A 24,938-nucleotide genomic window follows, 5' to 3' on the forward strand; every position below is an offset into this window, starting at 1 on the left:
ATTTAAATTAATATTATTGTTATTATTATCATCATCGTCGTATTGGTGATTAATAGTATTGCCTACATAAATGTCGGACCGATGGTCTTACTGCTTCTTCTTGTATTTTTGATATAAATTCTGCATTCTGAGTTTTATGATTACGCGGACTGGGTAAAACTGTTTGCGTGGGTGAATCAGGCAGTTCACTGGGTGAGACTACACCACTGGTTCTACGGCTGAGGAAATAATAAATCAAAATGGCATTATTTTACGTACATATGAAGAAGAATTATTGTTGTATTAAGTAAATAAGATTTAAAATATTTCCTAAGAAGTAGTAATCTTGGAAATAAAATACAATTATAATATACTATCGTAACATTGGCGCTTAATATAAATTCTGTATTTTAGATGTAAGTTTTACATTTTCAAATAGAACTTACCTAAAGTCACTGATCACAGAACTACGATCATCGTGTATAGAATATTGTTCAAAACCACTCAACGAACCAAGCGAACTACAGCGCGAAAACATTAAAGGAGTTTCTTCCGCATAGTAATCTTGGCCACCAAACGTCACCATTTTTCCTGTAACATATGGATATCTCGTTGTGACATTACATATTTGTTAAAATTATACAATATATGGAGAAATGTACTTTTATATATAATTTTTATCGTCAATTTAATATGAGATACAAACCTTCTTTGTCCAACACACGTGGGCTATTCTTATTTTCAAAAGAATTATCGCTCACCGATGACAACTCGATCCGATCGCTATTCAACCTCGCGCTGCGATCATTATTTTCCAACTCTTCCTTATTCACAGGAGGAGGCGAATCTTCTTTCGATATAACTTCCGCGCTATTATTCTGAGGAGTCATCGCGCTACTCAGAGAACTAAGCGAATTGGCACGCGAGAAGCCACGAGACGTTTCTTCTTCTTCATAATAATTTACTATCTTCTCTGGAGTTACTTGTCCAGGATTAAGAACCGCGGTATCCTTCGACGTGTCTTCTTCAAGCTCTTTCGTTCGTGGACCATCTTGCTCGTCGCAATTAAGAGCTTCGGTCTGTTCGACGAAGGACGTGGATATTTTGCTGGCTACTTGGTTCGTCTTTTTTGTCACCTTCTCTTTTATATCTTCAACTCGAAGATCCGACATGGAAGTAGCTGTGGAAAAGTTAAAGGGAGTCTCATAGGGCGTTCCCTCTGTGCAATAAGTCTTGACGGTATCTTCTTGTTCGCTGCCAGCAAAGTACTCATTGTTCCGCTTCTCCTCCTCGTCGGTGTCGTCCTCGGCGTATCGCAGGCTATAATCCGTAGGCTGATCAAGATCGGTTTCCGCATAGTCGCCAAACAAGTCCACCTTGTCGTCGCGCTCGTCGAACTCCTTTTTCGCGACGCGGCTCGTTTGCGATTCATCGGCCAGGCGTTGATTCTGCGGCACAGCCGTTCTCTCGACATATTTCTTGCTGTAATCGACCGGTTGATCGTTCACGTCCTCATCGTACGTTTCCGCGCCATTCGTGTCCATACTGGCGGCAGATCTCTTATAACAGCGAGACTAGTCGAGACGCATCGTGTTGAGTCTCCTAAAAGAAAGCGATCACAAAGGTAACTTGAAGCATTTTGCGACTAGCAGTGTTATAACGGTTCAGTGACAAGTCACAAGATATCGAATTTTCGACAACAATTATAACCATTGATATATAGGTATATTCTCCATTCCTTAACAATTTCCCCAACACTCTTCTGCATTAAAAAGTTTATACCACCCTCATTAAAAGCTGTTAAAAGCGTACATTGTTATAAATGAGCACCATGAGCACATAACGGGACAGATGCCACAAAAATAGCCCGAGCGTCTCTCATGTCAGAATAAATAAAGAGAGAGCCGGAGAGAGGCAAAGGATAATGACTGGCGCTGGCGAGTGGCGCAACGCGCGACTGGCGACACTGGCGTTTCTTTCTTCTTTCTCTTTCTTTTGCGCGCCCACGCACTGCGCAGTGGCGTTCGCGAAACGCGAAACTTTCCTCGAGTCTCCAGAAATTCTCTATTCCGTAGCCAATCGACACGTTTGAAAAATTTTTCGCATTCCAAAGACAAAGATTTCGAAAAAGACGCGGCCACTTTTCTTGTTTTAATGTTCTTCAAATCTTGCGCTTTCTATTTGCTTTCTATATATGCTTTCTATTTCGATCTACTTTTACCACTTTTACTATTTACTACCTTATTCATATTTGAACGTAAAAACATATACTTTATTAAGGCTGCGGTCCACTTGACGCTACAAATGCTTCGAAGTATTTCTCTTCTCTTTTCTTTCAATGAAGAAAAAAGAGAAGAAGAGGACGCTCCAAAGAATTTGTAGCGTCAAGTAGTGGACCGTATAGCCTTAAGACACGAGTTAAAATTTCTTTATTAGATAGTATCGAGAGACGCAAAGTTATTATTTTGCCGCTGTTTATTTCTACTCGCAGTTATACTTTGGACTTTAGATGCATTTTAATGTACATACGTAACGATGTTTAGGAAATTCAAAATATAAGAAGGTGGTAATGCGAAGATTAATTGTGAACAGCCTTGTTACGCAATAGGATTATGTTTGCGGTGGGGCAACATATCGGCAACGACACGACGCCGACGATAACGCGTATGTGGGACGCAGCGGATTGGTCGATTTCTCGCTTAGAAGCTGACGCGATAGGCCGGTCGTGACACGTGCGCGATCGCCGCTGATTGGCGCGGCCGATGCCGCGCCGATGGGTGGTCGGGCGGAGGCTCTATCGATTTAAATTTGGTTTGCCGGTGCGCGTGTCAATAGTGGACGCGGAGCCGTCCGAGCGAGCGCGGGGTTTAGGGTTAATTTCTCTCCGCGCGGGTTGAACAATAAGCTCTTTATCCGCGCAGCGGATATGTCGGAGCAAGAGAAGCGTCGGACGAGCGCGAACAACCCGATCGAGTTTGAGAGCGTCGTGCCGAAAATCAGGTCAGTTTCGCGTTCGGGCGGTACGGCGGTACTCGCTCCTCGCTCACACGTCACACGCATTCGCCTCTGTCGAGCGTCGAGGGCCCGAGGGGCGGATGCGCCCCTGTACCGTACATGCGCGAATGCGCGTCGTATTGCACGCACCGCAATCCGCAATACCTCGCGACCGGCGACCGGCGACCGGCCACACCTCTCGCAACTGTGTACATACCCTGTGTGCGCTTTGCGTGTGCAAAAATTCGTGACTCATTGTCGACGTTATGACATGACTCCCCCTCCCCCCGCCGCGTCGCGGGTCTAGGCTCGAGTGACATTGTCACGTAATCGTAATGTCGATCGATAAGAGACTTTCCGTGCCCCTTTTCTTCCTTCCTCATCATTCTCTCGTTACTTGCGCGAATTATTAATAACTGCGATGCAGGTACTTTTTTTATCGCTCTATTTTTTTTGTTATCGGTAGAAAATTTAGCGGCTCGAACGGAATAACGGCAAAAGCGGAGGAAATGGACGTACGCAAATTTCGAAAAATCGTGAAAAATAAAAATTTTTTTACGAACCGCGCTCGACCGAGCCGGGCGAGCCCCAGCTCGGTCACGTGGCAAAATTGTGCGCGCCGCGCGCGGCACACGGGCCGAGAGTTCGAAATATTTCGAGACTCGCGCATGTCGCGGGTCGCGAGATATAATTATATATTCGGCTTTCGGTCTTTTAGACCACTCACGTCTACGTTGCTGTTGGTGTTTAAGGCAGCAGTTGTTAAGATGGAACGGCTGGGGCTACAAGGATTCCGGGTTTCGCGTCAACGACAGGAGCGTGATAGAGTTTATTGGTGACAGGTGAGTTTCGTAAGACCTTGTCCCTATACCGTCTTGAAATCTTCACCGATTAACTTTCGATTTCGGTTCGATTCCATCGTATCGAGCATAACTGCTGTTGAATGTTGCGTAAAGACAACATTAAGAACGGAATTAAGTGGAGAAATATCGTAATGTATTATAAGTTTAAAATGTACGTTCTTTTTAAGTTTACCAAATTATGTATTGTGATTTACGATGGTGCATAAAGATGAGAAACGAGAAAAAAATATTTAAAAGTCATATATTATTCAATTAAGTATTAATAATGATTCTCAAATATACATATATAACATTCAGTTATACCATCGCTAAATATATAGGAAGAATAAAAAATATATGTTTACTACTACTTAGAAGAGTACTAGTATAATACTAGTATAAAAAGTATAATGAAGATATAAAAGATATATTCAAACGTAAAAAATATATTTTATTCGACTCGTATTCGATTCGTCATAATCATTCCTAATTACATTGGAAATATATTTCGATTCACGATTTTTTGCGTGTTAACTATATTCAGTCAGACTTGCGACACACAGTTCTGGTTGGAGTAGTAAAATCTCCTCCCTCCCTCTAATTAATAGATTTAATTAGGGCGGAGGGAGGGGATTTTACTGCTTAAGACCGTCTTAAGTTATGTCTTAAGATACTAATACGGCTCTGGGTAAATGATTAATGACATCTTAAGATCGTATACTTAAGACGGTCTTAAATATAAAATTCGACTATAAATATATACTGGCTTGTGTTGCAAATCCGACAATAATGACAATATAGTCGGCGCGCAGTTTCCTAAGATTGGAAAATACGTAAATAATTTACACAAATAACTTTCGCGCCTCATTTACCGGGTTTGGTAAGCGCCAACGCTTAATTAGCCCGTTTCTCTTGTGCGTATCCGTAAAAAGTACATCAGATTTCGATGAATAGGTATCCGTAGCATCGAGAGATTTTAGCTTGCCACAAATGTATACGTTGAACGTTGAAATTCTTGCGTATTACCTCGTTTTTTTATGTCTGTCTACTAGCTAATTATATTTATTCAATTACTGGCAAGCGCGTATCGTTAATGCATGTTGCGATGTCTTATAGCGTATGTACATACACCTTTTATTTGCACTTCTCGAGTGATACTTATTAGTATAATGCGTTTCGCCAGCGAATCAATTGAAGACTTTGTCTGCATAAATTTCTAAAAAAAAGGAAAAAACTGCACATGGGAATGGAATTGCCATTAACACTGTAATGATAATTACTTCAAAAAGAAGTTCCCCAGAAAAATATGTTAATACTCGTAACTTGGATAATATTACGTTATCGGCCGGAACGTAATTAAATTTAAAAGTGTATAATCGTATTGCGTAACGTAAATAATAAAACAACATGTTTTAATGGCATATTTTAGAAGTTACAATTAAATACGAAAATCTCTTAATATGAAAATATCAAAGTTGTTATTATTATAAATTAAAAAATAGTATTTTAATTTATAATTTCTTAAAAATTATTATTTTTGAAGTCTAAATTTCTTTTAGCACGATGATGCATCAGTGATTGTAATCGTATGATATCATAAGTAATAGAAGTGATAAGAATTTCATTATCAAAGTTGTTTAGTTTGCGTTATAAGATACGTCTTGATACCAACTATATTTCGAGCCAAAATTGCAGCGTAACGTAAAGAATTTAAAACATCTGCTGCTAAAGAATAATTTTAAATTGCAAACTTGCAGTTAACGTAAAAAGAAAAAAACGATAATTATTATGTGATATCTCATCGTCTTTTGAAACACGTACAGATATTTATGATAATTACTGCTTTATCGTCTTTATGTCGATAGCTGATAAAAAGAACTTCTTTAGCCTTGTTGATAAACATATAAATAACTCCAGTCACTTAGTCATTCTAATATAAAAAAGACGAAAGGAAAGATCAATATAATTTATTTTTCGAAAGGTTTTTTTAAAAGGCTACGTCTCTCTTAAGTCAATACATGACTGTTTGGCTGCTATTCTCAACGATTGTATAATTATCTCGACTTGCGTTTACTTCCTTCTAAGAGCGATTATTGCGGACAATCGGAAATGTAATCTCGTACGCGTATATAACTTGATTAGAACATATGCTACGTAAAGATCAGTTTCCCTGTAAATAGTACGAATTTTGATATATTTTTTAGATATCCCATTGGAAACCGGGAGCTTCCATATTTCACAAAATGGTGCGAAACAACTTTCGATATAACGTGGGAAATGAAGAACACGCCTCAAAATTTACCGAAGGACTTTCCAGAACCAATTCTTTCTGCAGAATTGTTAGAAGCGATCGAGGAATTGACGATCGACTATTCAACCAATGGTATCGATCGTCTGTTTCGAGCACACGGTCACACGTTGCGAGAAATTTATCTTTTGAAGTACAGCTCCTTCGAAAGGATACCGGATATTGTCCTGTGGCCCAGTAAGTTGATATTTTTTCATCCTTGCCATAACAACTGCAATAAGTAGGCGGAGTTTGATCAGAGTTTGTACTAATCCATATAATATTGGCCTTCAAAAAATATCTATTAACGAGATAATATGATCGTTAAATTTTTGAAAAAAAAATTTTTCCATATTTTTTTCAAATAGAAAAACAAAAGAATTTATATAAAAAGAAAAATTATTTAAACGAATAGAAATAATCTTCAAATATTCGAAACGGTTTCATCTTGAATTAAGTTATTATGATAAACATAAAATGTCTTTTTAGGAACGAAATAACTTGCACTGGAAATATTTTTCAAATAATCATTAAGAATTGCGATTAAAAAGAATTAAAATAAAACATATTGTACATATGTATAATATACATATGGTTGTACACAAAACAATTGCGAATAGAAATTTCTTTCGTACGTCAATCTTTTTTTCTGCAAGTAATAATCAATGTATGTTATTACTCCGCCTATTTAATTGTGTCGTAATGCAATTGTAGAGTGCTACTGGCGATCTTTTGCCATCTTGAATTATAAGTATGTGTCTGATGCGTATTGATATATTTTTATTTTGTTGAAAAATAGCGATAAATCTATTGTTTATGCTTGTCTTAATAAAATTTGCTGTGTAATGAATAATAACATTATTTTTTAATTCAAAGTTTAATTCGAAATTATTTTTTAATACGAAATATCCTTAAAGTTGTGTACGATTAATTTATTTCTGTTCAATTTTAACTAATGCAAGAAATTACGTTAACCAGTTTCACTGATTTTATTTTTAATGTCACATTATTATATAGCCATCTATATACACGACTACATAGATTTTATCAAATATTTTATTCGATGTAATTTTAGTTAGTTTGGATCAGATAATTTCGTTGCATTATCTTACATTCGTAAGATTTTTTGTTGCGCACACATGAAAATTCTCGGTGTCATAAAGCGGTTATTACGACGTTAAAATAAATAGCATACTTCGCATACTTTGAAATCCACAGAAATAAATCAATATTGCACGTGACATACGAGTTGTAACAAGAATAATAAATAATATATTTCTGCTCAGGTGCTTAAGGTTGGATATTTAACCGAACTAATATATCCAAGTCTTTCCTTTCACTTTCACATGTAGGTGACAAGATTGTCCAGAATTTAAAGAGTAAATGACAGTTACTAAATAGAAATACTTATCTACCAAATTAATAACAAGTGAAAAGTATTGAATTAAGACAGATTACAAAAATTAACTTTATTAAAAGTAAAATTGATATAAATGAATCGCATTTTCCGCGCGCGTGGAATCACTGGGCAACAAAATTATCGCAACAAAAATTTTCGTCAAAAATTTGCCCAACTTAAAATAAGCGCAACTTACTCACAGTTACTTACTCTAAGTAACTTCACAGTATTGCAATCACTGTATTGTATCGTTAAAAAACAGCATGATTCCATTTTAAAAATGGGAATAGTCCGCTTCTGATAAATCCAAGAATCCTATTTTATGAGAAATTTTCACAATCTTTAAGTACCACAAAAAATGTTGTTACTAATCACTTGTGAGTTATGAATGTCCCTGATAGCTTTCTGAGAAAATAACATACTTTGATGTTTCCCATTCTGCATAAGTGCATTTACTTATGTATATTTATTACAGCGCATGAGTGAAAACGTGTGTTTTGGTTCTTCCTTTCGTTGAAAAATTTTCGCTCTGAGGTGTCCTCTATTAATATTCATACCTACAGAATGCCACGAGGATGTCGTCAAGATTGTCAATATGTGCGCACACTATGGGGTCGTCTGCATACCTTTTGGCGGTGGAACCAGCGTCAGCCGCGCGACGTGTTGTCCCCCGGATGAACGTCGCACGATAATTTCATTAGACACGTCACAAATGAATCGGATATTGTGGATAGATAGGGACAATTTGTTGATATGCTGCGAATCAGGCATAATCGGTCAAGATCTGGAACGGTTACTTCGCTCCGAAGGATTTACATGTGGTCACGAGCCCGATTCTTATGAGTTCTCCAGGTACGTGAAGTCTAATATCCGATTAGAGTATGCGTAAAGTCGAGTTTCTCGTTTCTGTACGAATGCATGGTACATCGAGATAATTCAATTAAATAACAAAATTTGACAAATTTCTCATTACCTAATATTTTCCATATATTTAAATTGCAAACCTTTATACTGACAATTATTTTTTCTATAACCATTCAAATAAAAAATCTAAATTTTTCTGCAAAATTAATATATTATATAGACTCTATTTCTTATCATTTGCCTCAACCCTGGTTAATAAATGGAAACGATTCCTGCTCAGTGTAAATTCAGTTAAAATTTTTTTTAATTTTAATTCACGAAATGAATTTAAATTATAATTTCGTATAAAAGTAATTTTATTTATCAAGATACATAATATGATGAAGTGGGTGTAATAGGTACTTTGAAAAAAAAAAGGGTGGTACAAAACACATATTTAGCCATAAATCACGTTAATTAAAAAAAGCTTTTTAGATTACATGCACAATGAATAAAAAACAATTATTAGTGTCTTTCTGCATGCTGCATAATGACATTAGTGAACTTTAAACAGTTATATATATACTTATATCTATATCATCTATATCTATATCATATCTTGCATATATATACTTATATCTATATCTATATCTATATCTATATATATATATATATATGTGTGTGTGTGTGTATATTATATATATAGAATACATACATAAATAACATATTTATACATATGCAGTCACTGATATACACATATATATGATAATATTTGCGATGACAAAAAACATACTTTGATTTCGTTTCTTACAGAACTCGATATTGATTTGTCAGCTCACCCCTGGTTTCCATGCACGCATTGCCGCGCGTTATTATAAGTTATTATAATGCGCGGAAACGCGTACAACGGAAACCAGAGATCAGTGTGAGCTATTTTAAAATGCATTTAAATGCATATAGCATGAAAAGCAAACAAGACTCATTTTTTTCGTACTATACATCGCCATAAAATATATCGCCGCGTACATACAATACAGTGAAGCGTTAATATATATTTTTACGGTAATTCAGGGTTCAGCTAAAGTACCATAAAAATGTGTCAGGGTTGTGTGTAAAGCACAAAATATAAACTATGAAAAGGAATCGAATTATCTCTTATTTGATTGAAGATAAATAATATTACAATATTTCAAATATAAGATATACAAGACATGACTGCAACTTTCAATCAAAATACAAAATGCATTAGTATTCTTGAAAAGTTAAACTAATAAAAGCATGTGTAACTTGTATCCTTTGAAATATCTCTATATCTATTTACATATGTATACTTGCATACATATATGTAAATATATGTAGATATTTCAACGATTTGCCTCAACCGTATTTGAAACTTAACCCTGACTAATAAATCAGTAATTTAAAAGTTTTTCTTCACATGTGCGAAACAAAATTTCGAACGCACGGAAAGCTGAAAATAGCTTGTCTCGAATAGTTTAGGTGGATGGGTGGCGACTAGGGCAAGCGGCATGAAAAAGAATACGTACGGCAACATTGAGGATTTGGTCGTGCGGATACGAATGGTCACTGGAAGAACAGAGGATCCTGTTATCACTTTGGAAAGAGGTAGTTTGGTACCTCGCGCGTCTTGCGGCCCGGATTTTGATCATATGATACTTGGCAGCGAGGGAACGCTGGGTATTATCACGGAGGTCGTACTAAAGATAAGACCGTTGCCACGAGTGGTGAAATACGGCAGTATTGTGTTCCCACATTTTCTGAGCGGTGTTCACGCGTTACGAGAGGTGCGTATCCTTTGTTGACTTTTACATTAAGCCGACCGGTAAAGGCCGTGATGCTTTGTTAACACTTGCCCAAAATAAATATCGTGAAAGCCGACGGCAGCCATTGTACATCCGGTTGCAAGGGCAAAAAAGGAATAATATACGATCCACCTTGTACATCGTGCAAGATCGACAAAAGAATGTAATTTCGTTATGAATGTATAGATCGCGAAGGAACGATGTCAACCCGCCAGCATCCGCTTAATGGACAACGAGCAGTTCCAAATGGGGCAAACTCTACGCCCGGAATCTGGTTGGGGCAGCTTGATCCTGCAAGGATTAAAACATATGTACATCACTAGAATAAAGGGTTTCCGATGGGATCAGATATGCGTGGCCACGCTATTGATAGAGGGCGACGTAGCAGCGGATGTTGCGGCTCAGGAACGGAAAATTTACAAGATAGCTGATAAGTACGGTGGGATACCGGCAGGCGAGGCGAACGGTGAACGAGGTTACATGTTAACGTTCGTGATAGCGTACATCCGTGACCTTGGACTCGAGTTTAACGTGTTAGCAGAATCGTTCGAGACTTCTGTTTCTTGGAACCGCGCATTATCACTGTGCAGAAATGTTAAGTCTCGCGTGGCCAGGGACTGTAAGGCGTACGGCGTTCGTAAATATTTTATTTCCTGCCGCGTCACGCAGACTTATGACGCGGGTTGTTGCGTGTATTTTTACTTGGCGATTAGCTACGCAGACATGGAGAATCCCGTGGAAACTTACGAGGCCATCGAGCATGCGGCGCGAGAGGAGATACTCGCCAATGGAGGATCGCTCTCCCATCATCATGGAGTAGGCAAAATACGCGCGTCGTTTTATCCCGAAGCCGTCGGGGAAGCGGGTGTTTCGCTTTATCGAGCGACTAAGGCGCACTTGGATCCGCATAATATATTCGCAACGGGTAATATGGTTTCAGGGAATAAATCCAAATTGTGAATTAAAAGCCGTACGTGCGACATAGTGGGGAATCTATAGAGCTATTTCGTATACTCCGTTAGTGCCGATATCTTAAATCATTGAAAAGTTTGATTGTAGCAAATTGATGTGATCTCGTATACCTTCGGCCAAAAGTTACAATATCTCATCAACTTGCCATTAAGATTGTTCCATGTGATGTTTTCTAATGAAGAATTCGATTTTCTCATTATAATGGCGAATGCACGTAGTTAGCAACTGGTATTGTTGTTTGCTGATTCGTTTGCTAATGATATAGAGAGAAAAAAAAAGAGACTAGTATAATATACATTATAAATAATTATGCACCGTGGCGTCGTTTGGTACAAATGCGGAATTGTAATTGTATATATCGGCATTTTTATAAATTATTATAACTAAACAAAACACACGTTTACCTTACGCACAGATACCTTAATTTATCTCTACTTACTATCGACTATAGGTTATTTGAGTTTAGGTACGATGATAATGTCATTTTCCTTATTGTTAAGAATTAACAACTTGTGTTCCATTGTAACAGGGCTAGATTTGTTAACTCTTAATCAGGCGTAGTTTTTATTATTATTATTACGTAAATTATACGTAAGTGATCACTTTTGGCCATTGGGAATATGCTACAATTACTGGAACTATACGTAACCAAGAGTCAACAACCGGATCTGATTTCTACAATTTCTTCTTCATTCATTTGATATCGTATGTGCCAACATTGAGCTACGCGAAGAACTTGCCGAGCTCTAAATCTACGTTGAATGATTGATTTATCGAGGTACTGGTAAGCTTACTGGCTATCAGCCTTCAGAGTAGACAGAAATGAGTCGAGATCGTATTCGTCGTCGTATTGCTGCTGTTCCCAGAGTTCGGGTAGGATATCTAGCACAGAACGGCTAATTCCCGGTAGGCCAGAAAGTTTTGAAACAGTGTCCTCTTGATGATCCGTCCTCTTCTCCTTTCCGTTATCCAATGAAAATAGATCTAACAACTAAAGAAATTACATTGGATTATACATCGTGTGAGTTTTGGTACTAAAACTCAGTATCCAAAGTTCAGTATTAATTGTTTAATTACTTGATCAGTAGCCATGGTTTCCAAAGAGGCGTTCTCCGTTGATATTATCGTATTCGCAGTGAGAAGCTTGAATTTTTGTAGTCCCATGATTTTTTCTTCCACTGTCGATCTAGTAATCAAACGATATACGTTGACTACTTTCTTCTGGCCTATACGATGCGCGCGGTCCATTGCTTGGAGATCTTTCATGGGGTTCCAATCGTGCTCCACGAATATGACGGTGTCTGCTCCCGTCAAATTTAATCCAAGACCACCGACTTGAGTAGTCAATAGAAGAACATCTATCGATGGATCAGCATTAAAACGCGCCACGACAGAGTGCCTCTGCGCCGCCGGTACACTGCCATCCAGACGAAGATACGTTACTGTCGGCAGATGCGTGCGAAGTAAATCTTCTTCGACAATGTCCAGCATTGCTTTCAACTGACAGAAAATTAGAGCGCGATGCTGGCTGACTAATTGCTGTTCCTGAGAATGGGCGCTTTCCGTGGTAAGACTTATGGCGACGGAGAATTTGCGAGTTTGTTGCGGTTGCCCAATACCACAATCTAATAGCAGTTGCTTCAATGCAAGCAACTTGGCGCCGTGCTCGATTTCTGCCAGAGTGCTTTGTTGCTGTTTCAACATATCGCATACCTGAAAATATTAGAAGAATTATATAGGGTGATGAAAATCACATTACAGCAGGTTTAAAAACTTAAGCAACGGAAAAAAATTGAGAAATGTAACACTGTGAGACAAGATTATATTTACTTCTTTCTTTAAATATTTTTTTCCTAATATATTTAAAATTTTTTGTTTTCGAATACGTACTGTTCGATACAGTGGATGCCCTTGACTTAGCACTAATTTGGGATGATTGCACACATTACGCAGATAGCGTAGCGCCTCGAACACGTGACTACTTTGAGAATCGTTCGAAGACGAGGAGCTGTTGGCGAGGGTCGAATGACGAGTGCGGAAATCCTCGTAAAGTATACGTTGTAAAGGCGATAAATCGCAGTAATAATCTTGCGTGATTTTAGGTGGTAAATCTTGCAGCACATCTTCCTTGTTTCGTCTTAATAAGAATGGCAATACCTGTAATCAATTTCTGATTATCCTGAAGTATTACCGTAATATAACCCTAACTGCAACGACAACGAGAACACGTGACACGCAAATTACCTGTCTGTGCAGAGCTTCCATAGCTAAAGCACCAGCTTCTTGGTCCTTCGGTCCTGCTTTCGGCTCTCTGCAGGCCAAGATGGGACGGGAATATTTAGCGGCAAATTGTTTCTCGCTGCCGAGGAAGCCTGGCATCAGAAAGTCAAATAGAGACCACAACTCGAGCACGTCGTTCTGTACAGGCGTACCAGATAATATGAGCCTGTGATTCGCGTGCAATCGTTTCGTGGCTTTGGCGCTTTTCGTTTTGCAGTTCTTTATTATATGACCTTCATCGAGCACACAGTAATTCCATTGATGTGTTTCGAAAAATTCGATGTCTTTTCGTACAATGTCATAACTGGCAACTACGAGTTTGTGATGTGGTACCCGGGGACGCAATTTCTCACGGTCTTGCGGTGTACCAGCATACTGAATGACCGACAAATCCTTCGCCTTGAAGAATTTCTCAGCTTCGTATACCCAATGACCGGTAAGAGTTGGTGGACATATTACGAGACTGGTAGGTGCCTGTGGATTGCGATGATGGTCCAACGCCAGAATACAAAGTGTCTGTAATGTTTTTCCGAGACCCATGTCGTCACACAGAACTCCATGAAGATGATAACGATTCAGAAAATTGAGCCAATTCAAACCCTGTTGTTGGTAGGAACGTAATTCCGCGGCTACGGGAATCGGTAGCTCCGTATCGGGAATATTACGAGGATTCAAAAGTTGATCCAAGAACTTTCTCTCTTGTGCCTTTTCTTGCCTGTGATATGATATTACATGAGCATCATTGAACTCGAGTGTCGATAGTGCGAGTTTTCGATAATATACACAATTGGTGAATAAATTGGCGATATGCCTTGCTGGAATATCTTTATAAGTATTAATCAATATTAATTAAATTTTATAGCTTGCTTAATCTGTCAGTAAATTCAGTATTTTTGAAAACGATGATACAATACTCGCGCGGTACACTATAATCGCGGCGCAAGTGCGATCATTGATGTTCAACATTCAATAATTGTTATTGCGCTGCCAATGTTCGTTTTTTCTTTTCCAATTTTGTCTATGAATTTAAATTTAAATTTGATAGTTATCGAACACAGATATTTTTGTAACTATTTGTAATCGTTGCTGATGAAAACTGAAATAGATTTCAAGGAATATCATTGCATACACCAAATGTACCTATTATCGAACATTATAAATATAATCTTGCATAAAATGAATAACGTACACTAGGTCTGGTGGGTCCGAAATTGCGCCAGGATCTAGCGGTAATAGTTGCACAAGCGTAGCGAATGTCGCGCTACAAACGAGTCTTACAGATTGATTTTGATCGCTCATACGTCCTAATAAGGGTACCATAAAGAGTACAGCATATGGCACCACGTGTACACCTAAGCTCTCGACGATACAAGTTAGAGCTTCTGCAGCTCCTTGACGTACGGAATCGACTTCGTTCGGTGCCACTATGCCCGAAGAACATTTCTTCTCACTGCCAGTTGTGTCTAAGAGTGGTATAACGCTGCGTATTATGTGTACCATTGTCTGAAAGAAACCATTCTTAGTCCATTTGATCTTCCATCATTATTAATATGCATCTGTGATAAAGCTTATTACCTTCTCTGTATTTAAAGTAGCTAACGTCGCTATACATCGCGAGGCCATATGCCTAACGGCTTTGTACGGATGTGCCAATAGACTGCACAAACGTGGCAGACATTCTAACGCAGGCGGTAACAGAGACTTAGCTAAACTCGGCACCGCGATCTCTAATACTTGTAAGCCGAAAATTAATTGATTTCCTTCCTCTTCTTGTATATTATCTTGTTTGGTTGCGTCCTTTAGTGTGTTCGGTAAAATCAAATCCCACAGTTGAGGTAAGCGATCAGGTAATTGAGAACCGAAGAGAGTAGCTTTAAGAATATGGAAATATTTTAAAATATAGCTTACATATGTATTATAGATCGTTCTCATAAAAGTTAATTATATACAATTAATTGAAATTTAATCGATTCCCTTGTCTTTTTTTAACAAGTCAGAGCAAACATTTAGTTAAGCATTAATTAATTTTGATTAATACACATCGGGACGCGATCTCTTTAAGTATTAACTCTTTAAGAATGTATACCTATAGCTGTTAATGCCAATGTAGCTCCACGCCGGCGCGTTCTAGCGGCTTTGGCTTCTGGTTCTTCGCAAGCGAGTAACTCCTCAATAGGAATCTCAGTCGTCGGTGGCCTACCAGGGCCTCTACCGCTGCCGAGTCCACTACCTGCGCCTCGATTATATGCTATTCTCTCGGCATGTTTTTGCCTGTTATTCAAAGTGAGTATTCCATCAAAAATTTCAACGTCACCGGCGCAACATACCCGTGGGGTGAACTCAACATCAGAACATAGGAATGTACACAAATTGGCAGAAATCTGTAACAGATAATTATTTAATAACCTCTTGCACCATAGAAAGGATATACGATAGTTTTAGAGATACACTCGCATTCGTTTTTTTCTCTTATGATCTTGTGTATTTTATATACGAACCTTTGCGTTCGGAGATGGTTTTCGATCGACACAAAGCTCGACCAAATGAGACAAATGTTTTGCAGCCAATTTTTGCAATTCTTCGTTTTCCTCGCGCTTTATAGCTTCCATTAGCGGTTTTACTAACGGATTAAGTGGCTGAGGAGATTGAGGAAGAATATGTAACATCGTGGCGGCACCAGCGAGCGCAGCCATTGACATAATATGCAACGACTGTTGTTGTGCTGCCGTCGTAGTTGCTCCGACATCTAACGCTCGCCTTCTCTCCTCTAAGCTTTCCATTAATTTAGGTTTCAATTTAATAGCCATTGAACCGCTGTTAATATTTCCACCTCCACCTGCGTTTGCTCCCACAGTGCAAAGGGTGGAAATTGTTTTTCCAGCAAGTGTAGCGATCTGATCAAGAGTCATCACACCAGATGAATCCACTTCAACTGGTACCATAAGTTTATAGTGTTTTAAAGTCGCGATATAATCTCGGCTTTCATGCAGCAGTCTCGTGAAGGAAGCCGCTATCTCGTCATAGTACATACATTCGTTCAAACAAACCAATAATCTGTCGCTAAAAAAGGAAAAAACAAAAAACATCTCGTTTCAGTAATTTAGGTAAATGAAATATTCCTCGTTTTAATACAAATTATTTTTCGTACCTGAGAATGTCTGGTATCGCGGGTATCTTTAGTGGATCCACAGTCGCCCAACGAGACATCGTAAGCCCCACAACGGTACGTTGCAGAGCCGATCGCGAATTTAGATGCGCCAATAGCACCTTAGCATAACAAAGCGCTGGACTAGGTACGTCCGGTGGATAAATGACACCTGGTGCAGGTTGTACAACATAGTGCGACAACAATCCTAACATACGAGACGCTCTGCAACGAGCCTGTACCACGTTTGCCTTTCGTACATTCAATGCCACCGTTTCAATCCCACCAATATACATTTTTAGTTCGGACAATGATTTCGCACTTGTATTAATATTACTGTTTCCGCCATTAGTATCCGATTGCCCGTCGCAATGGGCAATCGTTTGATTATTCTTCGTGCCTTTAATAACGTTAGCAACCGTCATTAACAAATTTGGATTGAACGGCACATGTTCCGGTTGCATGGCGAGACAAAGCCACGTACTGACGTGAGGGCACGCCGCGTGTAACAATAATTCGAGATCACTCTGCACGACTAGATTTTCCCAGACACGTTCGGCCACGTCTTGTATCGCGCTAATATGTTCGATTAGCACGCATTGAAACACATGCCTCAATGCTTCCTGTAAAACTAATCCGCCACCCTCGCCCCATCGCTCCTTCTCGTTTTCGCTGCACGTGCTGTCGTTTCCAGTTAAAGTTTGCAGTGTTTGCAGCGTGGCTTTACGCACACTTGAACTTGAATGGCTGAGGAATGGCCATAAACGTGGTAATACCTAAACAAAATTCACCTGCGTTATTCGAAAACATTTAAATATGCGTATGTCCCGAAATAATAAAAATATTGTTGCATTACCTGCGACAATGGTTGGGGTGTTAAGCAAGCGTGTGCCGCTGGTAATGAGAGTATCGCAGCCAAGAGACCCATAAAGGTGTTACAAGCCGCAGCCAAGTCATCTTGTTCTTTTAACAATTGCCAAAGACGTATTACGATAACCTCCAGTTCTGTTGATTTCAATAATCGTGGAAGAGCATGCGCTACTGGTATAAGCGCACTCGCGGCGGCTGCACCTACGTCGTCGACAGGATCGGACAGTCCTTGCATAATAGCGGGAAACACTTTTGGCAATACCTCATCCAATAAATCGTCTCGCACGGCTAATAAATATTTTAAAGCGAGAAATGCACCGTGTCTCGCTTCCCATTCGTTGTGCTCCAATAGTTTGAGAATTACAGAAAGTATTCCAGGAAAAACACCACGCGTATCTTTGGCATTTGGACCACTGGGCACCAATAGGAAAAGCGATCCCAACGCTTGAGCACACGTTTCACGCACCGGCGCGACAACTTGATCAGATACGAAATCTCCAAATCGATCAAGCCCTAATACGCACAACAATCGTAAGGCAGCGTCAATCACCCATTCGTAATGGCTCTCTCGCATCTCTTCCAAGGTTTGACCCGTGGTCTTGCCCGCTCCTATAAATTCAAGTTCATTTAGCGTTCAACGTTTAATATTACCCAGAAAAATTTGTATTACACTACAGATTTTTACATACCTTTACCGTGAAGTCTTACGAGTTCCCGCAAAGCTGTCGCTGCTCCATGACGTACTTCCCATTTTTGACTAAATAAATCCTGACAAAGACTTTCCGCGAAGGATTCTAAAGGCCAATCTACGACGGAATCTGGCCAGCATCCAGTACCATCTGGCACTCCGCTTACTTGCTCGTTAGATAAGCCGCACTTTGATCCAGTATCCGATGAGATCGCATCCTCTAATATCATTTTTTTGGTCGGTGGTTCACCAATGTTATTTAATGGAGATTGAACATTCATTGAATTTGAATGGTCATCATTAGCGCGATGATCATCCGGTTCGCGCGATCGTTGTTTCGTCACTGACTGACGCGCCTGTATCGTTAATATATAAATAATTCATATCTTCGTTGCAAAATTTGCATTACATAAAGCAGTAAATTACATAAAGCATATAAAGCGATTCTAAACATTTTATAAATTTCTTAACGCTTGCGTACTAATTCAAATGAAATGATATAATTCAAAGAAAACATTGATTATATAATAGAATAAAAGCTTGAAAATGGCGTAATACTTTGCGTTTCGCTCTATTCATTTCTCTTCTGCTCAATCCCGCTGGTTGTTTCAAAGTTTCGTCGACAGGTACGGTAGCAGTTTGCGTCACGCGTGGCGCCTGTACCGGAGTAAGATCCTCGACGGTAAATAAATCATCGACGCCTATCAAACGTGGATGAAAGCCTAGTTTTGCAGCTAATTTTTCTTGCTGACTGGGAAATGACACGTGCTCCCCTTCTGATACAGTTAGGTCGTACTCGGTGCCCTCAGATCCAGTAAGATGTGAACTACGAGCTAGAACTCTGCTCATATCAAAAGATTCTAAATTCAATTTGGTGGTAGTCCTGCGTTTAATCGCTTCTGGTTCATCTGTTAATTCAAAACAGCCATATATCGTATACGTGGATTTTTAAAAAGATATAAAAAAGTTATTTAACGAGGTATTAATATTACCCGCGGAGACTTCTTTCTTAATTGATTGTGGGTCCCAAGGTGGAACTTGAGCAAGTATAGCTTGCACAGCATGGGCCGCCGATATTCGAGTATCCCATTGTGGAGATTTTAACAAAGTAGAGACTCTCGCTAATAAATGATGTAGATCATGAGGATGTAATCTCTGCGCTTCTCCCAACTGCTGCGCAGCTGCCCTTTTGGTAACTGCGTTTGTTCCGGTCTCCAATAATATGAATAGTCTGTCCAATCTAAAAGTTAAAATGTGACATATAGTGACAAATTATTGGTGGAAAATGAAAAAAACTTTTAAAAGTATTTGTTTAGAATGTATCTTTCAAAATATAAATAAATAAATAAATAAATATATTTTTTTTTATATGTGTATAACTGTGTTTATTAATAGGTTTATAAAGCATTGTACAATATTCCGCACACGTATCAGAGAAAAATTACAAATATTTAATTTTACTATAAATTTACCTTGACGTCATGGTGACGAACTATATTGCTGAATAGACGACTCGCGAATACCTTAAATCATAAAAACAGAAACACGTATGGCTCGTCCAGCTTGTCCGCTTAGAAAGAGTATCTTATAAAACTTTCACAATATTCTCAACGCGTTACTCCTAATGCTTATTAATTCGAACATAAATTAATGACAGTGCTATTATACCGGATCTCACACACGGAAACGAAACCGACACCGAGAGCAAACTCTCCTCTGGCATTCTGGAGATCGTTATCTTCGACCGGAAGAGTAAAATTGCGGCAAACAGATAAACGATTATCGGTGGTTGCGAATAGGGAGGACGGTCGAGGGAGGTCGAACTGGAGAGACTGGAGAGAGACGGAGAACGGGGTGGCGATGACGAAGCGAGGACCGAGGACGCGTCGCTCGACCGCTGGTCGACGACGTCGCGGCGTCGCCGCGTCGGTGACGGCGATGGTACCCCAGCGTTACTTCGCGAGCGATCGCATCGCGCGAATACGCGGGAGGAACGCGGGGAAAAGCGCGGAGCGTCGGTTTGAGCGCAATATGGACATAACGAGGCGGTCGGTCGCCGTGGGGCGGCGGACGATCGACGGCGGTGGGTCGCGCGTACCTGCTCTCTGAAAAACCGTTCGGGCTGTCTGGCTCCGGCTTCAACCGATTCGCGTTGCCATTTCCGCATTGCCGGACACGCGAAAGTCACATCGCACCGCGCGTAACGCGAAACTACGCTTACGCTTGTCAAATTTCTCGGAGAGAAACTCATGTTACAAGCATCAAATTTATACTGACAGCCATATTGCCGAGGAACCTGAGTTTTGTCCCCTGCTTTCGCCCTCATTGGCCGACGCCGACGGTGCGCATTGCGCGTGTCATCCGCCGACCGGCCAATCGCCGCTCTCCCCGTTCAATAATCGCGAGGGTTTCCGACTCCGCGAACTCCGATCCGATCTATTTGCTTTGCAAATTTTTATCAATAAAATAATAAAATAATCTTACCTCTATGTAATTTAATAATAATCAATTCTTTTAGCGTATAACTAACGCGCGTTGCGTTATTATAACTGCAGTTCAATGATTCCGGAATTAATTAGAATTAATGTTTAGAGAAAAGGAAAATATAAAGAATATATGAAATATCGAAATATAAGGTTCGTTGATAATGGCTCTAACATCGGTAGCAATTCTTTCTCCCAATTCACTAATAATAATATATTATATACTAAATATTTTTTTTCAGCTGTGTGCGCTTACATTTCGCGAGATAAAATATGTATGAGCAGACGGTGTATAGAAATCTACTGGAAGAAGAAAAATCCGTTGAAAAAATACAATTATTACATTATTACACAATTAATTATATTTACTAAAAGAAATTACAACTTTGTTCATATTTTAAAGCGACGACGACATGTCCGTGCATAAGCAATTAAGCATAAAATATATGCATATCTTGAAACGCGTCATAATAGATATGCAACAGATATAATACGTCCAGGATATACGGAGGCTGATACAGGCTGACTAATAATCCTTGTTAAAATTAACAAGACTATTTTAAATATTTTAAATATTAAAAATGTAGAAGAGAGAAAGAATTCTAGCTAGCGCGCCGTTACTGTTTCGGGCTGACCTCAAGAAACAGGCGCATATACCGCAATTATATATAAGTACTCTTTTATCGCTACGCGTTTTTTTTATTAGTCAGCCTTGGTCAGCCTGTATCAGCCTCCGTATATCCTGGACATGTCATATCTGTTGCATATCTATTATGACGCATATTTCAAGATATGCATATATTTTAAGCTTAATTGATGCTTATGCACGGACATGTCGTCGTCGCTTTAAAAAATATGAACAAAGTTGTAATTTCTTTTAGTAAATATAATAGCAACGAATATGATGTAAATAATTAAGCGTTTAAAGTTAATTATGCATCAAATATTCTCTTTTTTATTTCTATTGTTAATTATTATATTACTTCGAATCGGTATTACTTTTCGCTAGTGAATGCAGAAAATCACTTTTATTATTGTTTGCTGATCGCTAATCATATATATGTATATAAAATGTTAGCGATCAACAAACAATATATATATATATATGCTACATTACTGGTTACTTCATCATACAAGCCCATTCAAATATATTAAATTTTTTAAATCTATATATATAATTATATATATATAATCTGTATTTTTATTTCTCTCAAGTGTCAAGTTATTTTTCTACGGTTTTCGTAATGGGAACACGAGATATACTTTCTTCCTAAAAATTTATTTTTTTAAAATAGCTATACGTTTTTCAACCGATTCATTATGTATATTATTTCGTATAACTTGGACATCTCTGTATTATAATTTCCAAGATATAGGATTAGTTTCATTAAACTTTATTGCTAATTTCAGATAATTTTTAATTAACATTTTATATCAGATGGGAGCTAATATAGCCAATATAATAAATTATGTATTTTTGTGCATACTAAGAACATTTATTTAAACGCATACTAAACAGCTCGACATCTGTCGCGAATAACCGATGCACGAATTACTTTTATTCTGATGATTTATGGAAGTGTCCGGATATAGAGACGCTCCATCGCTAATAGAGTACAATTAGTGATACTTGTAAGACTTGTGATGACCTGAAATGAGGAAAAAAAACAGAACGTTAAACTCGTACTCGCATTAGAAATAGAATTAATTCCCCGCGTCGCTCTATACTCACGTAGCTTTTTGTAATTCATTACGTAGAACGCAAACATAGAAACCACTACCACTTGGAAGAAAGGAGCTATGCCAGTTCGTTTAGGCTGCACGTACTTGTGCTGCCAACGCCAAAACGCTGCAAAACAAACGAAATAATATTACAACGGAGAATTTTTACGCGCAAGTTATTCAAATAATGTTTTTGCGAATGGCGGATGAAAGTTATGCAATTTTTGAGACCGATGGCTTTCTTTCTCGATTGGAAATACCTCGGGAGCAGAGCGCCGCGAGCGCCTGTGGACTCTTTCGTCGTCTCGCGATCCAGGCAGGGATCTCGTTGAGTTTCAGATCCAAGAACGCAGTGTCAGCTGCACGAAGAGAAAGGCGGTTATTACATAATATTATTACGCGTGTCCAAGGAAAAGACGTGTACGCGCGTCAGGATGTGAACAAACTCACGCTTTCCATAATAACGTGCAGGATCATACGGCCCGTGTCTCACGAAATCGTATTCCGCAGGATAACCACCGATCTTCAGTTTATCCGCCATGGTAAAATGTCGGGTTTTTATAGAATAAATTTCACGATGTTATCGGACAAAATACATACGTTACACACACGAATGTGCAACGTGCAATGCCAATCACAGGCATAGATGGGCATCCGGCATTAGAGATATAATTCTCAAATTTAATTATAGATGGCGCGTAAATCTCTGGTTAAGGACGAACTTCTCAAAGCGAGTGGGGGACTCGATCGACCAATCGTCAATTGGTTGATTTAAAATGAAAATATCTGATTGGCTGGTCCAGTGGACAAACTACAGGCATCGTGGGCTGTGAGTGGCTGTGATCAAACGGGACGCTCGTCTTTCTCTCTCTCTCTCTCTCGGCATGGCCACAGTCCACAGTATACTGTGTGTATATACTGTGGCATGGCGGTTCAGATTACGGAAAACTGATATATCGAATATGTCTATTTAATACGCGTGCTTCGCGGAATTTATGCGGATACCGAGGTAAACATTGACTTTCAACATTGATTAGATTAAATTTTATCGGCCGATCGATCTCGCTTTTCTCAACCGTCTAAACTTGACTCGCGTCGTGTCGCGCGGCTTCAGAATGAAGCGAATCGAAACACGGTAAGGAACAGTTATAGGATCGCCTGGTGACGCCGCGACGTGTTAAGGCGATCGTGGAGGTAGACACGACTGATGTTCATAAATCGGCGAATTGCAGATGTAATTAAAATCGCCTCGCAATTCGCAATCGGTAAAGCGCAGCGATCGTGTATATTATGTTCGGTTGGCATATGTTCGCTTATATATCGCAAAATACGTAAAAGTGTATAATTTCGTTGTTCAAATAAGTGCAAAAAGTGTAGGTGTAGGAGCAGCAAGTGTATAGCATGGCATCTACGCGATCGATATTGGTGGCGACTGGCGAGTGGCGAGTGGCGAGTGAAGTTGGCCGCGCGATTTACGAAATTCTCTCCGCCATGTTCGATCGACGCGATCACAGGAGCAGGAGACTCGCTCGTCGGGATGTCACGGTCACGGGTGTCGACTGTCGAGCTTCTCCGCTGTAATTATAAGCCGCGTCGCGAGATTAATGCCGGGAGTGCCGTGCATAGTGTTGAAAATATCGCGCGATAAAAATGACGATGTATCGTTGATTTTCGCATGTGAACGTTGCGCGAACGTCGCGCGTCGCGAGTGCGCCGCGGTGCGCCGACGGAGATACGACACGCGGATCAACGGAGAAGGGCCTGGAGGATCGGGGGGATCGGGGAGAGGAGGAGGCGGCCTGGGAGGCATCGGGCGACGGCGGAGCAACCGTGGGGTGAGTATAGTTAAATTGTTATATATTCGTCTATTACTTTTTGCGGTCCCGCTGTCAGTTCTGTCAATCCTGTGACGAAATATCGATCCGCCACTTTCTCAAGCGCGCAACTTTTGATTCGTCCATTTTACGACCAAGTACGCGATATTCGTTAATATATTGGACATCCACTCTAATGTAAAAATATTTTTATGTTACAGATCAACGCAGGGTTACAACTTACAACTCCGCTGTTGCGCATCGCGGCCGGTGAGTTATTTTTTGTGTCGGTGATACAGTGATCATATTTTTATGGGGCCGCGGCCTCATATGCCATATATCGTTGCAATATGTAAGATGTAAGTACACGATTGTACATACGTATAATTGATTTCTAACTTTAAGGGGTCATTCTACTTTGACGGCTTAAAGACTAGGCTATTTTCAACCATTTTTTTCACGGTAAATACACCGTATAATGAAATGATTCTTTTTGGGATTTATCAAAGCACTTTTGAATAACGTGAAAAAATTTTTGTCATAATTACAAAAATTTTTTACTTTATCGTTTTTAAAGTCCGCTCTGCGTCGATCAGTTTTTTCATTCAGGGTTACCCGAAACAAAAAGTCAAAAAGATATTCTTAATCTGTATGAATGTCCCGAACCTCAATTAATAATTTTTGTTTAAAAGTAACGAAATGGCGCCGGTTTGAAGAAAAGTTTGAAAAAAATCACCTTTTTGGCGGGTATTTTTCACTATTTTTTTCAATATAAAAAGTAAGATAAAATAAACATT

General features: G+C 39.2%; 4 protein-coding genes across 4 annotated transcripts in view; 2 read left to right on the forward strand and 2 right to left on the reverse strand.

Annotated features, from left to right (window-relative positions):
• Positions 1 to 1,395: 1,395 nt before the first annotated feature.
• Positions 1,396 to 20,703, reverse strand: Hel89b (histone acetyltransferase 1). The gene is made up of 16 exons (XM_077424969.1): positions 20,221 to 20,703; positions 19,595 to 19,645; positions 19,115 to 19,362; positions 18,681 to 19,030; positions 18,124 to 18,478; positions 17,421 to 18,043; positions 16,568 to 17,340; positions 15,918 to 16,479; positions 15,506 to 15,800; positions 14,995 to 15,290; positions 14,609 to 14,922; positions 13,384 to 14,134; positions 13,030 to 13,296; positions 12,217 to 12,852; positions 11,934 to 12,130; positions 1,396 to 1,581 (listed from the first exon to the last, which is right to left on the reverse strand). Exons 2-16 carry the CDS (start codon positions 19,603 to 19,605, stop codon positions 1,554 to 1,556), a joined length of 5,706 nt encoding a protein of 1,901 aa, XP_077281095.1. The 5' UTR covers positions 19,606 to 19,645; positions 20,221 to 20,703; the 3' UTR covers positions 1,396 to 1,553.
• Agps (alkyldihydroxyacetonephosphate synthase) lies at positions 2,800 to 11,532 on the forward strand. Its single transcript, XM_077424996.1, has 6 exons — positions 2,800 to 2,979; positions 3,726 to 3,815; positions 6,020 to 6,300; positions 8,065 to 8,353; positions 9,840 to 10,149; positions 10,354 to 11,532. Exons 1-6 carry the CDS (start codon positions 2,906 to 2,908, stop codon positions 11,125 to 11,127), a joined length of 1,818 nt encoding a protein of 605 aa, XP_077281122.1. The 5' UTR covers positions 2,800 to 2,905; the 3' UTR covers positions 11,128 to 11,532.
• Positions 20,704 to 21,983: 1,280 nt separating the features above from the next.
• Atpsynf (ATP synthase, subunit F) lies at positions 21,984 to 22,972 on the reverse strand. The gene is made up of 4 exons (XM_077425038.1): positions 22,778 to 22,972; positions 22,588 to 22,686; positions 22,338 to 22,454; positions 21,984 to 22,254 (listed from the first exon to the last, which is right to left on the reverse strand). Exons 1-4 carry the CDS (start codon positions 22,866 to 22,868, stop codon positions 22,226 to 22,228), a joined length of 336 nt encoding a protein of 111 aa, XP_077281164.1. The 5' UTR covers positions 22,869 to 22,972; the 3' UTR covers positions 21,984 to 22,225.
• Positions 22,973 to 24,211: 1,239 nt separating this feature from the next.
• The window catches only part of Gbs-76a (Glycogen binding subunit 76A), a 33,733-nt gene continuing 33,006 nt past the window's right edge, over positions 24,212 to 24,938 (forward strand). Inside the window, exon 1 of the mRNA XM_077424982.1 lies at positions 24,212 to 24,411. The gene's annotated coding sequence lies outside the window, so the exon portion shown is untranslated. The remainder of the gene's footprint in view (positions 24,412 to 24,938) is intronic.

Source organism: Temnothorax americanus, unplaced genomic scaffold (genome assembly GCF_048541705.1).
Source record: "Temnothorax americanus isolate GAGA-0224 unplaced genomic scaffold, ASM4854170v1 Scaffold9, whole genome shotgun sequence".
NCBI classification, from domain to species: Eukaryota; Metazoa; Arthropoda; class Insecta; order Hymenoptera; family Formicidae; genus Temnothorax; species Temnothorax americanus.